This window comes from Callorhinus ursinus, unplaced genomic scaffold (genome assembly GCF_003265705.2).
Source record: "Callorhinus ursinus isolate GAN/ISIS: 27379988/994484 unplaced genomic scaffold, GSC_fseal_2.0 scaffold16, whole genome shotgun sequence".
Taxonomy (NCBI): Eukaryota; Metazoa; Chordata; class Mammalia; order Carnivora; family Otariidae; genus Callorhinus; species Callorhinus ursinus.
Window position 1 is genome coordinate 32,315,626 of NW_027397078.1, and position 14,526 is coordinate 32,330,151.

General features: G+C 41.7%; 1 protein-coding gene across 2 annotated transcripts; it reads left to right on the forward strand.

Annotated features, from left to right (window-relative positions):
* The first annotated feature begins 1,520 nt into the window (after positions 1-1,520).
* PIGA (phosphatidylinositol glycan anchor biosynthesis class A) lies at positions 1,521-14,172 on the forward strand. 2 transcript variants are annotated; one of them, XM_025857675.2, is made up of 6 exons: positions 1,521-1,650; positions 3,618-4,392; positions 8,650-8,782; positions 9,601-9,733; positions 9,891-10,097; positions 11,829-14,172. In XM_025857675.2, exons 2-6 carry the CDS (start codon positions 3,675-3,677, stop codon positions 12,093-12,095), a joined length of 1,458 nt encoding a protein of 485 aa, XP_025713460.1. In that variant the 5' UTR covers positions 1,521-1,650; positions 3,618-3,674; the 3' UTR covers positions 12,096-14,172. The 2 variants fall into 2 exon arrangements, with proteins under 2 accessions (XP_025713460.1, XP_025713461.1); XM_025857676.2 differs by lacking the exon at positions 1,521-1,650 and adding an exon at positions 1,699-2,153.
* Positions 14,173-14,526: the final 354 nt, after the last annotated feature.

Consider the following 14,526-nt stretch of genomic DNA (forward strand, 5'->3'; position numbering starts at 1 on the left):
GGACGCTGGGCTCAATTGCACGACCCATGAGTTCAAGACGTGAGTCGAAACCAAAAGTCAGACGCTTAATGGACTGAGCCACCCAGGCACCCCTGAACTGTAATTTTTATATGGCACACTCCATAAAATATTTTTAATACATTTTATTGGGTATATAATATGTTTGTACTGGGACTGTACTGGTATTAGATAAAAAAAATTCATTAATACAACTAAAACTTATTCAATGGATCTACTACCAGGAACAAACCCTGCCTCAGCTTACTATCTGGCCAGGAGGGCAGACATTTAACAAGAAAATTCAATTGCCAGTTTTCAGAAAGAAGTCCATGTGAGATCCCAAGAAGACCCGCCTTCGAGAATCAGGTTGAGGGGGATGGGGGCTGGCAGCCAGGCAAACAACTTGACTATCACCTGATAACTGTTATACCAGCATATGGCCAAAGTACTATCAAAATACAAAAGAGGATCCAATTCCCTCTGGAGGCTTGGGGAAGGTATCAGAAAGGAGCTGAAATCTTCAGGGGATAGGCTTTGTACAGGCTTACAAGGGGTGCCAGTGATAAGAGCTCAGGAAGGCATCTGCTCTTGAAAGTGTATGCCTGGCAGACCTGGGGGACCTCCAAGCACCAAATGGAAGGGGTGGAGGGCCATCAGACCACTTCCACGGATTCATTAGCCTCCTGGCCGAGCACCACCATAACCAGGGGAACCAGGCTGAGTGGGAATTGATATTTCAGGTCAGACCTTAAGATTTTTTTTCTTCGGGGTGCCTGATAAAATACAAGATACCCAGCTAAGTTTGAATTTCAGATCAACAACGAGTAATTTTTTTAGTAAAGTCTCCAACGTTTGGGATATACTTGTATAAAGAGTATTTATATGAAATTCAAATTTTTATAAAATTTGATTTTATTTTACTCTTTATCTGTGTATTTTTATTTGCTACACCAGGCAACCCTAGCAGGGTGGCTAAGAACAAGCATCGTTTTGCTGCGGCACAAGATAACCACAAACACAACGCCACCACGACCCCGGTAGCCTTCCGCCCCAAAAGTCTCTCCAATTCGAAGCCAGTGAAAACGGGCTTCCAGAAAAAGAGACGCCGTAACTGGATAACCGAGACGCGAACCCACCCGACATTCCGCAGAATTCAGGTTTAGAAGTGCGTTGCATCCTGGGAGTGAGTTTTCTTAAGTTCAGCTTCGCTTCCAAAGGCCATCAGACTACAACTCCCAGCAGCCCTAAAGGCTCGCTGCGAGTCACGCTGGGATTTCTGACTTTACCCTGAGGAAGGCTCCTGGTGGGCTGCTTGTGTCAGAAGAGACGAGGGACGGTTTCTAGAGATTCGAGACACTAAGAATTCATCTAAAAGGTTAAACCGAGGATTACTACTTTCGATGCAGAGAAAACTAGTCTTCCCGAACATTGCGAAAACATGTGCCTACGCGCGCTGACGTTACATCCCGCGCTGAAGGGTGGGGACTGAGCGGCGCTCCTGCACGTGACGCCAGCGCATCTTTGCGATTGGCCGCCTCGGGGGCGCGGCGCTCGGGCGCGGACGCCCCGGATTGGTGTTTCGGGGTAGCGGGGTGGGACTCTGGCTGCAGCCGCGGGAGGTCCGGACACTGGCGGCCATGGGACTCGCCGGTAAGTGCGCGTCTGACCCTGCGCCGGCACTCTCGGCCGCTTCCGGATGGGACTGGGCTGCACCCGTGGGAGTGTGGCCGGCGATGGAAGGGGCGAACCTGGCGAGGCTTAGAAGCTCGGAAGTCGGGGTCGAGAGCCTCCGGAGTCGAGTGGGGCTGAGGGTGCGCTGGGGCGGCCGCGCTGGAGCCGGTTCCGCCGAGACCGAGGCGGACAGGGTGAAGGGCTCTGGGACCCCCAGCCTCAGACCCCTGCCCACGGTCTGGCTATCTTCCTCCTTTTGGGCCTGGCGAGACCCTGCTTGACTCCAGCGGGGTCGCTTATTGAGCGGGGTCGTCCCTTCCTTGGCCCTGGCGCTCCCCGGTGATCTCTCAGTGAGTGAAGCCGGGGAATTGCCCAGGGTGTGGGTGTGGAAGCACCGTCCTCTTGACCCACGCCCCCGCCGGTCTCCGTAAAGCTCCTTGAGCGCCTCTGCTGCTGACTGCCCAGGGACCCGTTGGCCATGGGTGGGTGTAAATTTACGGCCATCTCGCATTTGCCACTTTAGTGGCTGGGTGGGGACCTTGGGCAAATCGCTCAACTTGTTTGGCTTCTCATTTGTAAAGCAAGGGAGGTATTCCTGGGTCTCCAAGCCTCTCGTCGGCTTTAAAATCTAAGATTCTGTGATTGTTCCGTTTGTTCAGCTTTTACGCCATAAAGATGTTAGGTGTGATAACCCGATGGAAGTAGGCTGACTCCTCACAGAACGTTTGCAGGTTAATGACAAAACTTCAGATAATTTCATGTGGTTCTTTACTCTTTTTTTTTTTAATCACTCATATTTTTAAATTGAATACAACTGAAAATTCAGGTTTAGGTGACAAACCACAGTAAGAAAATGTTACTGAAACCACTTAAAAGTACAAAACTGAAGAATCCCAATATTTGGTAATCTTGAATCTTAATTAGTAAATTCAGGTCATCAAACACTTGCTGAGTATTTCTGAGAATATATTTAAAATATAGATGACTTTGTTGGCAAGAAGAGATAATTAAGGGTTTACACAGGCTGTTACTTTGCATTTCCTGAGTTTGCCGGTGAAATCAGAAACTCAGACCTTAGGATGGCTTTTCATTTTATAGTTCAGTTTCCGGAAGTGTGGAGGTCTCGTTTGTCAATCTGAGGAAGATTTTCACTAGCTTTCCAGGACACTTTAGCTTTAAAAGTAAGAATCTGTGATAGTACTGAATACTGAGTAGGCATTTTGTGCTGATGAGGAACTAGAGGACCCCTGAGATTAGTATTTCCTACTTTAGATGTAGAAAATGGCCCCAGATCCAGTCCATCTCGAATTGAGCCCTTATCTTTAGACTTCAAACCAAAGAGAGGGACACTTCTGGAAGAAAGGCCTACGTAACTGAAAGAAAGGTTAAGAAAATGAAAGCAGTTTATCGCCCTCCTTGAATAAGGAAGAGGAAAACGTAGATGGATGTCAGCAGCATGTGCTGTAGGAGATACTTGAAAAAGCTACTGTCAAAAAGACACTTCTAGCTCCAGGTATATTTTAGTATAAGCCACAAAGTGAATAGCAAAATTGTATGAGATTCGTTGCATCAGTGGCTAAGCTCTAGAGCAGGGTTGGCAAACTTTTTCTGGAAAGAACCATATATTTAATTATTGGAATGAACTGGTTTGTTAGCACATTCTTCTGTACTGTGATGTAACAAACTAATCTTTAAAAATTATGTGTAGCAGTATTTTTAAAGCAAAATTAAAATGTAAGGGCGTTGTGGAATCTAGTTTTGTTGTAGAGCACAGAGTAAATACTAAGCAAGTAAATGTCAGGTGAGTAATTTCATTATATGCTTGTGTTTTATTTCTCGGGGGAAAGCTAAATTTACATTAGCATAAAACAGTGTTTATATCTGGATTTGGAAAAGGTAATGTATTTTGTCTCTGAGCTGAGATCTTGTTTTACTCTGTCTTTCAGGTACTAGACAACACATAACCGAGTTGCTCTGAGGACAGATGCCTAAACCATCTCAGCATGGCCTATAGAGGAGGGGGTGGGCATGGCCAGCCTCCCTCAGCTGTGCGCTCCTGTGTTAGCCCTGGAAGTCTCTCGACATGTAGGACCCGCACCCATAACGTATGCATGGTGTCGGACTTTTTCTACCCTAACATGGGAGGCGTGGAAAGCCACATTTATCAGCTCTCTCAGTGCCTGATTGAAAGAGGGCACAAAGTGATCATTGTCACCCATGCTTATGGAAATCGGAAAGGCATCCGTTACCTCACTAATGGCCTCAAAGTCTATTACTTGCCTCTGAAAGTCATGTACAACCAGTCTACAGCCACGACCCTCTTTCATAGTCTGCCGTTGCTCAGGTGCATATTTGTTCGGGAGAAAGTCACGATAATCCATTCACATAGTTCTTTTTCTGCCATGGCCCATGATGCCCTCTTCCACGCCAAGACAATGGGGCTCCAGACAGTCTTCACGGACCATTCCCTTTTCGGATTTGCTGATGTCAGCTCGGTGCTCACAAACAAGCTTCTAACTGTGTCTCTCTGTGACACAAACCACATAATTTGTGTCTCTTATACTAGTAAGGAAAACACTGTGCTAAGAGCAGCACTGAATCCTGAAATAGTGTCCGTCATTCCTAATGCTGTAGATCCTACTGACTTCACTCCAGAACCATTTAGAAGGCATGATAGTATAATAACTATTGTTGTTGTCAGCAGACTTGTTTACAGAAAAGGTAATGAAATGATAGCTACAATTGCACTGCACAGACTTCTTTTTTTCTTGTAGAAAGCTGTTGAATACTTGAATGTAATGATTGGCTTTTCATTTTGTTCTATGGTTTTATAACTACCTCTGCATTAAATATAGCAAAGAAAGGTCTAATATTGTCTTATACATCCAAAAAAATTTTTGGAACGGTGGTGAATGCTTCCCCCCTCCACCTTTGATGCTTTAAGAGTTACTTAAAAATAAAAACCGTAATCTGATGCTGTTTAATAGGTCAGGTCTTTTTAAAGTTAAAACAGCCGTGTATGTGTGGTAAGAAGTAAAAGGCTGAGCCCACCATGTAGTCCATTCTTTCTGATGGCAAAATCATGTCTTTCATTGCAGGTATTTTAAAAACTCAGAAAAAGCACAGGGGTGAAAATTAAAATCAGCTGTAACTGTACTATTCAGGGATGACCCTTAGGAATATTTTGATTTACAACTCTCCTGTGTTTTATGCATATCCTCAAAATCAGTGAGCTCGTCCCACATGTGGCTGTTTTGCGGCTTGCCTATTTCATTTGGTCACAGATTTAGACAATTAAGAACGTGTAGGCAGGGGAGTGGTGAAGGCAGGGAGATTAGACGGCCTGGAGTCTGATCCTGGCTGCATCCCGTTGTGTGATTGGGGACAAGCTACTTAACATCTCTGAGTCTCAGTTTTTTCCTTTGTATGATTTGGGCAACAAGGGGAATCTTACAAGGGTTCGGTGATGGTTCCTCTGAAGTACTTAGGCCAGTTGGTATTTGATAAGTGTCTGCCGTTACCAAGGAGGATTTTTATTTATTTATTTATTTTTTTAGTGCCTCTGCAGCACTTGACATGGCAGTCGCATCCGTAGAGCCTCGTGTACTAGAAGCTTGGCACAGTCTGGTTATTCAGAACCTAACTGGTCTTCTGGATGGTATTTGAAAACCTGTCCAGTAATCAAAATTATCACTTCAAGTAGGGAATTATTAAAAAAAAATAACATGTACCCTTCCTTAAATACTTGAATTTGACTCAAAGTGTTATTAACGTGCACTGAGTTGCCAACAGTCTGACGTCAGCTTGCAGGCGTTTAAGACTACTGGTTTACCGCTTGGAGCTGGCACAATCTCCTTCAAAAAGCATAATTTATAGTTGCCAATTTGGGTTGTTTTTTTTTTTTAAGCGGGGTGAGAACGTAATGGTATATGAAATAATGTACTTCTGGATTTTTAACTTGTTTTTTTTTATTTTATACAGTGGTTTAAGATACCCCCTAATCTGACTAGAGCTTTTTTCCATAACTTTGCTTTGTTGGATTTTTTGAACCATTCAGCTTAGTTTCATAGAAACTTATTCTGTCAGTTTATGTGCTGTTTAACTAAATTACCCAATGCAGTAACAAGTGTAACTGGCATCAAACACGTGGACAAATGCAGCTGATTGTTGGTAAGCACGAAGCTCAGCAGTGGGATCAGCAGCGTCCCGGTGTGCTAGGGAGCGGCCTGAAATCCACGCATGGGCCTTGGTCAGTAGGCTTTATATTTGGAACAGAGCCTTGGTTGATCCAGCAATCCACTTAAGCAGAGGTTGGTGGGAAAACCGCTGAACTGCGTTTTCTGGGTGAAGGCATGCTCTCGTGATGTGCTTTCATTCTTGAATCAAGAAGATGTGAATGGACCAGCATTCTCTGTTCTGAATCCCTCTTGGGATATTGGTGATGTGTTTGTTGTAACTTAGAAAATGTGCCTAGTTTGTCCTTTAATCACACAGTATACCTTCATGAGATAGCTAGCCGAGCAAGCGTATGATGCACGCATGGTCGAGGATCAGAGCAAAATGAACTATTTGTACAAAGATTAAACCTGTTACCTTTACTTCACTAGTGATGGTATTTTAACCAGCTGAGCTAACCACCAGCCACAGAGTGAAGGTATGGCCTGTCATGTTCTCAAATTCACTACTTTGACAAATATTGAACCCTCTCCATATGCCAGGCACCGTGCAAAAAGTAACATTTTCAGAAGGAACGGCCACATCCGTAGTCCAAAAGTGAGTAGCTGTATTTATGGTCCGTTACTTATTAATTAATTAATTAATTAATTTCCTTAGGAGGTGTTCCTTTGGACCAGTTCTCAAAGGCCCACTGCCACATATTGAGAGAGAGAGGATAAGTCCCAGTTCTTATCACCCAGGTTTTCTGGCTGCCTTCTTCCTCCTCTAGAGCCTGTTTTGCTCTCAGTCAGGGTTTCCCAGTGCTCCTGTGCACGTGCAGGCACACCCCACTTCCTGCTGTGGTGGTAATGACAACTTCCATTTATATTCTGCAGTTGATAAAGCCTGTGCATGGTACAGTACCTCACTTGACCCAACAGCTGTAGGGTAGATGTTATCTGCATGTAACAGACAAAGAAACTGAGTCTCAGAGAGGGTAAGTAACTCACTCAGGTTACACAGTAAGTATCAGAGATAACAAACATGAGTTCAGCTCTTGAGTTAAGGTCTCCTGTTCCCCTCACCTCTGGCCCAGCCTCTAGGTATATGTAGATTGATTAGATTCTTTGAAATATTGTTACACTGCTTTAAAAGCAGTTTGAATCATGATTTTTCTTTGTCCATTTTGTGTGACTATGGCAGTTGAAAGCCCTTTTTTATGTTCCATTGTGTTAGACTCCTCTTAGAGGCAGGAGAGTATCTTATTGTTTGGGAAAACCTTTTATTCTTAGAATAATGTTATAGATCATTGATAATATTAATCACTTCTGTTTCTTATGAGGTAGTTGTCAGGATTAAATGACATAATGCACTTAAGGGACATAGGCCGATGTAGTAACCACTCAGTAAATGTTAGTTGTTATCAGCAGTTATGATTATTACTCTATATGTGTTGCATTTTTCATTTGAAGAATGGGTTCTTAACCTTTGTATTAGAAGGGAGAAGGAAAGGAAAGAAAGAAAATGAAAGAATTAAAGGAAGGTAAATGTTAAAAGTCGTTAAGCCACCTTCTGGTTTATGTAGAAATCCAGTTGATGGATTTCGTAATTGTCTCGAAACAAAGATAGCTAAGATTTTAATGAGAAACCTTCACAATTCAGAAAAGCTGCATGTGAATTTATGTTTGCTAATGCAGTCATATTTTGAAAATACTGGCCGAGTTTACTTAAATCCTTACTTTGAATTATTTAATAAAAATGACCCCGCATAAATGATTTCTCCCACCATCTTTTTTTATAATTCATCTGCCTGTATTTGGGAAGATTGATAGAAAAAGTGCAATTCTTATGTATGTGCTTGTGTATGTATGCATTTCTTAATAAACTTTAACTGGGTTATTTTACATTTACTTTTACTTTTGAATGTGTCCAATTGATAGTTGTTACCGAATAGTGTCAACGTTGCTGTCCCTTTAGATGGCCACTTCCAGACTGGTAGGGCGTGGTTTATGTTACTGCTTTCTGCCCCCAGGTTGTGTTTACGTATTATAAGAAAAGTATTTCATTAAAGAAACAAAGGAACCAAGATGCACCCTTTTGTTCTCTGGACTGTAATGATCTGGCAGTTGAGGTCCTGCCACCTTCATGCACTCTCCTTCAAGGGAAGTGGGCTATGTACGGCAGGTTTGGATGGACTGCTCTTAAATTTGGCTAATACTATTGAGTTCGTTCTTTACAAGATCCTCTGTATGTACTGCCTTCTCAACAAAGCGGAGGCTGCAGTTATACTTTGTTGCTTAGCCCCTTCCTGTGGTGGGAAGTGGAATACATGTAGAAATTTTGTAGCTGAGAGAGACCTTGGACTTCACGTACATCTGGTCTCTTCGTTTTCTGTATCGGAAAACTTTCCCAGAATCAAAGAACTTGCTCATGAAACGGCTGGGACGAGACCTAGATCTCCAGTCAGCTGTCAGGCTCTGTAGAAAACTTAAATGTTAGCTACGTCAAATACCTTTTTTAGAAGTAGGTGATGCGTAAACACAAGTGAATAACTTAAAGAGTATTATGTTAGAACGAAACAGAATAGTCCGGGTATTGGGTAACAATGGATGTCAATGTATGTATCTAAGAATTGCAACTCTTAGGATACCGCTGGTAGTTTGGACACTCCACCTTCCCAGGAAAGGTTTGAGAGTTAGTTTCTCTACTTAGGGCATAGCTAATACTTTTCAAAGTGAGTGGTTTCTCAGTTCTGATGAGTTTTTTTTTTTTTAAGTTTAAATGTTAAAATTTCCAACATTCAACTTTATTTTATATTTTCAGGGACTGATTTGCTTAGTGGTATAATACCTGAACTCTGTCAGAAATATCCAGATTTAAATTTCATAATTGGAGGAGAGGGACCTAAGAGAATCATTTTGGAAGAAGTACGAGAAAGGTACCAGCTCCATGACAGGTATTGATGGATTCTATATTGTCTTGAGTGAGAAAATATATTACCTAAATGCAGTTTGGGTTACATGTGTCTGTTAAGTGGGCTGCTTCTACATGCACTTGATGTAAAAATGTAACACAAGACCTATTTTAAAAAAGTGTATAAAATGGGAAACCTTAATTTTAACAAATCACAACTTAATTTTTTTTGTTAGTCCAATATTATTTGACTTTTAGGGGCAATGGTTGGAAGTCCCCTGGAAGGCACGTCCCCGCGCACACACTCACACACACACACACAGACACAAAACAACCATTTTGGGAATGTTTGTGGATTTTCAAGCCTTGCTGAGTTGTGATTTATATAGCATGGCCCAAATCATGTAAATTGTCCTGCACACACAGATTCAAATACTTCTCTTTCTCAGTAACTTAGAAAGATGTTTGCTGTGAAGCGTCAATTTAAAAGGGGCCTTTTTCTGTTTAGAAATGACTCTTTAATATTTACTCACCAAAGTATATTAACATCTTCACTAAATGCCAACTAATTTTGTATATGTGCTGCCGAAGCGAGCACTAAATGCCAACTAATTTTGGAGAAAATGAAATTTGTATGCGTGACGAAAGTTAGAAATGTGTTAGCTGCATGAGTTTTAACCAAATATACTTTAAAAGACTCTTTTAGATCAGAATTTGAGGATATTAATCTTTTGCGGTGGAAAACATCGGAACCAGCAGTAATCTAAGTATAATGTGAATAGCACACTTGGGTTCTAAATGATATTTATTTTCTAGCATGATTTTCACTCCCTTCTTTTCTTCTTTCATTTCAAAAATCAGAGTGCGTCTCTTGGGAGCCTTAGAACACAAGGATGTTAGAAATGTCTTAGTTCAAGGACATATTTTTCTGAATACTTCCCTTACCGAAGCATTCTGCATGGCGATTGTGGAAGCAGCCAGTTGTGGTTTACAGGTAAAAAGCTTTGAGGGCTTACATGTTGGGGTTCCTGTACTTGTATTCTGAAAAATAAGCAGATGCATTCTGTAGTGACTTTTAATTTAAGTTGGTTTTGCTGATTTTCCTGAGATATGAATTATGGTGTATTGTATATTCTTTTTCTCTTTTTAAGGTTGTAAGTACCAGGGTTGGTGGAATTCCTGAAGTACTTCCAGAAAATCTTATCATTCTGTGTGAGCCTTCCGTCAAGTCCTTGTGCGAAGGTTTGGAAAAAGCGATTTCCCAGCTGAAGTCAGGAGCATTGCCGGCTCCCGAAAATATCCATAACGTAGTAAAGACTTTCTACACCTGGAGGAATGTTGCGGAAAGAACTGAAAAAGTATGTCATGTGCTAAGCAAACGGTATTTGAAGATTGTATCTAAATTCTTGGCGTTTCACATACACGTTTGCTTTTTCTTGTATAGGTTTACCCTTTTTGTTGCTTAAGTTTATAAAGTCTCTTCAGATGAAAAGAAATGCACTGTTGTACTACTTTTGGTGTATGCTAGGCTGAGTTTCTAGTCAACTCATTGCATTTGACATCTGAAAATAGCAGTAATGCCATCTAGACCTTTCATTAAAGTGGGCATAGAGGAAGTTACCGAACTTTCTAGAAGTCACAACCATTAAAGGCCAAACTGATACTAAAATCTACTCTTAGACGTTTTCTTGAGGCTGTTTCTGATTCTAAAGCATGTCGGTCTATTAGAAAATACATGGTTTTGCTTAGTCCGATGGCGGCAACTTTAACACTTGCAAACGTTTAATTCAGGCTACTTCCCAAAACTCTTGCGTCGCCTTGGCTAAGTACCTTGCTTATCTATGGGAAGAGGATTTTTGCATCTCTGGGCTGATTGAGAACATAGTAAGTTAGGATTCAGAATGCACATGACAGATACTGGAAATACCACAAATAAAAAGCGGCGATAGAGAATTTGTAGTTGCTCTCTTAATTCTACCTGTTCTGCACAGGCTGTTTCGATCCTTTTCAACTCCTCCTCCGTAGTTTAACTGTGCTTATTTAGAAAATTGATGAAGAAATTAAATTGGAGTTCACGCTGGAAACATACTTTGTCAACTGTTCTAATTCACCAGTCTCAGCATAATTCGGACTGAAATGTATCCCAGCTGTTTTGAGGGTAGAAGAGCTAGCTGGAAACAGCTGTACCTTTCCAGAGGCCGCTGGCCTGTAGAGCTCGCCCTGCACGTCCCAGCCTTCCTGAGTTCCAAAGGAGATGGCTCACAGGTCCACTGTGTGACAGTGACCACAAGTCATGCTCGAATGCAATCGAAACAGATAAATGCTGGCCTCGTTTATGTGTTCGAACTAAGTATGTTTACGGATCTTTGTTTTTAAAATATTTCTGAATTTTGTGCTTAGCAGCGCTTCCAAACAGCAAGCCACCTACTACCGGTTCTCAGTGGTAAACGTTGTTTTGTTTGCCAAAAGCGTTTGACCTATGCCATCTGCTAAAATTTACCCCATCTTTTTCCCCTTCCTTTTATTTGGAGTCCACGAAATGGTTCTGTATAGTCTCACCATCCATGCTCAGCAACACAGCCTCCCGTGGCTGTGGAAAGAAGAGCCTCTCTGTACTCAGAAGCACACTAGATTAGAGCTCTCTGATGGTGGTTGATGTCTGCCAGCTAGCCGTGAGAGCTGCTCAGCCGAATCAAGGAATCTTAGAAGGCCAGTCCTGCTTCAGGAAGTCACTGCTGAATTAACTATGGCCTCGACAGAGGTGACACGAAAAGCGGTTCCAACTTCTCAGGACTTCGGAATTCTCGTAGTTGGTTAAAATTGATGGTGATCCCCTAGGGGGCAGGAGCCCTGGCATACTCGTCTCTGTGTGATGCAGTGTCTAGCCCAGTGTTTTGTCCAGGATCAGCACTCCATACGTGTTGAATCACATGGCAATAATTACTTTAGTTTCATTAATCACGTCCTTACTAAAACAACAGCAATGAAATGTAAGCGCCTCCCGTTTGCATCTGTAAAGCATCCCTGGTCCGTGCAGGTCGTTGTTTCTTGTGGGTCAGAGTGCTCACTCTTGGCCTCTCTCCCGCCAGGTTTACGACCTCGTGGCAGGAGAAGCTGTGTTACCAATGGACAAACGACTGGACAGACTCATCTCTCACTGTGGCCCAGTAACAGGCTGCATTTTTGCTTTGTTGGCTGTATTCAACTTTCTGTTCCTCCTTTTCCTGAGATGGATGACTCCAGATTCTATCATCGATGTCGCAATAGATGCCACAGGGCCCAAGGGCGCCTGGACTCGTCAATATCCTTACAGTAAAAAAGGGGGCGAGAATAATGAGATGTCTAAACCCAGGTAGAAGAAAGCCTGGATTGTAAGGTTTTACACATTTGTAATAGTCCTAGTAAGACGATTGAAAATAACCTTGCTTTTTTTTTTTTTTAAAGTTAATTTAGTAAGTTATGCTACCTCTATATCATTCAATGTTTTATTTTGAGGAAAGATAAAAACTTATGCAATTCCTGAGTGTAGAAACTCCTTGCACTTAACTTACTTAAGATTTAGGAGAGAACATTGAAGCCACTCAGGTATGAAATTTTTCAGACTACTGAAATCCCTCTAACAGAGATGTTTTAAAATTATATTTTGGGAGCTTTGGGTGCTGAAGGGCCAAATGTTTTCTGGGCATTTTTGGGCCAATTTTAAATGTTCTACCATCAATTAGACATTCACCAGATGTTTACAGGTTTTCTTTCGGGAAGTACAACAACGATATGAACTATTTTTGAGTCCTGTTCGGACACATTTTAGTCATGGAAGTCATGTTCTTAGACGTTTATTTGGTACGCTCAGTGTTACAGATCATCAGCAGGTTTCTTGAGCAAGATGGTCCGTCAGTTATTGGCATGTTTTTAGCATCTCCTACTGTGTGTAGAACAACGAACTAGACACTTCGTGCTGTTGAGGACTAGGGGCGCATTCAGATGCTCTTTTGTTTATCGCTCAGATGGCTCACTTCATTGTAGTCACAGTTGATGGAATGGTAAACTATCTCACATGCCAAAAATGCTCAGGCTTTCAATGCCAGGAACAGTGGTCGGCAGACTCCAGTTACTTCTTCGATCTTGTCGTATGCGTTCTCCTAGGTAGAGCCTTCGTCTTAATTTGTGTGTATGAAGAAGCTTCTTGCTTCTGGAATGCTAGGGACCGATACCACTGTTGATGACAGTGCAGAGAAACCCTCCGCGCCTTCGCAGGCATCACTGAGTCCTCTGTAAATGCCTTCGTATTTTCCGAGCAGAACGTACGAGCTGTGGCATCGCCAACTCGGCTGCTCCCCTCCGCTACCTTTGATAGAAGTCACTTCCCTTCACTTGTGGCCTAGCTGCTGTCTGAGAAGTCTTGTCAGTGTGCAGAAGTCTTCACCCCAGAATGTGCTATTTATAGCTAATTGAGTCTGAAAATTGTAGGAACACAGTCTCTTTGTGGATGTCTATTGTTAACTGTAATCGTTGTTGCCCAGAGCCATGGGTTTTTAAACCCCAAATTATCCACATGGTGTGTCTTACTAATTAACTCCTTGAACTCCTTAGAGTAAGTTTTTGTGATAAAGGACTGTGAAATCCAAAGAAAGAGGTGCTTGTGGCACACTGGGAAGCTGCTGGCAGTATTGGGGTTCTGTACAGGATTAGTTTCCTTTTGTTTTTTAACGACAACGCTCAGAAAACTTCTTTTTTAAAAAGTATCTTAACATGCCTGTTGACCGGTTGCCACTGATCTGTAAGAAATAACGATTTGTGTTTTGTGCCAAAACACAAATGCGCGAGTGCGATTCTTAAAACCTGGAAATTAAGGGATCTTTTGTTAAAGAAAAATGGACTGACCCCAACCATTAAATCTTACTGGGATTTTTAACGAACAGAAACTGATTTATGTAAATATGAAATAAACAGTGCCAATATGCACGCTAAAGCAAGAAACTGTAACCTGTGTTTTTATTTATTCGCTTCAGCAGTTTTAAGGGCATACTACTGTTTGTTCTTACATTTTTGTTTCTCAGCGTATTTTCGAGATGGCCATTCATTTCAGATGGAAATGGGATTTCAACTTGCATGTAAAATATGTAATTTGCAAATCAAAATTATGTCCTTTGTTTTTAACAAAGGGAAGTAAATTTGCTTGTTCTAGTAAATCTTAATTTTCAGGCTTCCTGGATACCTTAATTGTAACTGTCAGTGTTGCACTGGTCAACATGTGGAAACATATTGTTCAACCCCGCTACTTAACATTTATTTGAAAGTGAACTTGCAGTGATGAGGAATTTACGAAAAATATATTGTATTTCTTTTGATATTACAAAAACTAGCACATATGAAACTGGTTTATGAAAACATGCTACATGTCCAAAAATAAAGACCAAAATGACATTTTGACAATTTTCTGAGTTTGTCTTCTTTGATGAAGAGAATATGATTTTACTCGTTTAACAGTGCCCCCTCCACCCGCTCCCTCGTCTGCTTGCTCTTTCACTGCCATTAGAATTGTTGCTTGGTCTGTTAGTAAAATAGGAACTGTCCTTCAGATGATGAATTACTCTGTCATCTTTTCTCTCTAGAGTACATTGTCTCTCTTTACTCACGGGGTAGCAAGTTGGATTGTGCCTGTGTCCCGATCCACACCAGCCCTGTGTTTCCCTGCGCTGGAGTTGTCGCATGAGACAAGTGAATACATCTAGAAGCTGTTGTGTGTGTGAACTACATAATTACACTTTCTATCTTGTAAGCTATTTT

Excerpts from the sequence above, each read along its gene's own strand:
- PIGA (XM_025857675.2), top strand. The coding sequence starts at position 3,675 with ATGGCCTATAGAGGAGGGGGTGGGCATGGCCAGCCTCCCTCAGCTGTG. Across the intron at positions 4,393-8,649 it reads CAGACTTGTTTACAGAAAAG|GGACTGATTTGCTTAGTGGT; the intron begins GTAATGAAATGA and ends TTATATTTTCAG. Across the intron at positions 8,783-9,600 it reads AGGTACCAGCTCCATGACAG|AGTGCGTCTCTTGGGAGCCT; the intron begins GTATTGATGGAT and ends TTCAAAAATCAG.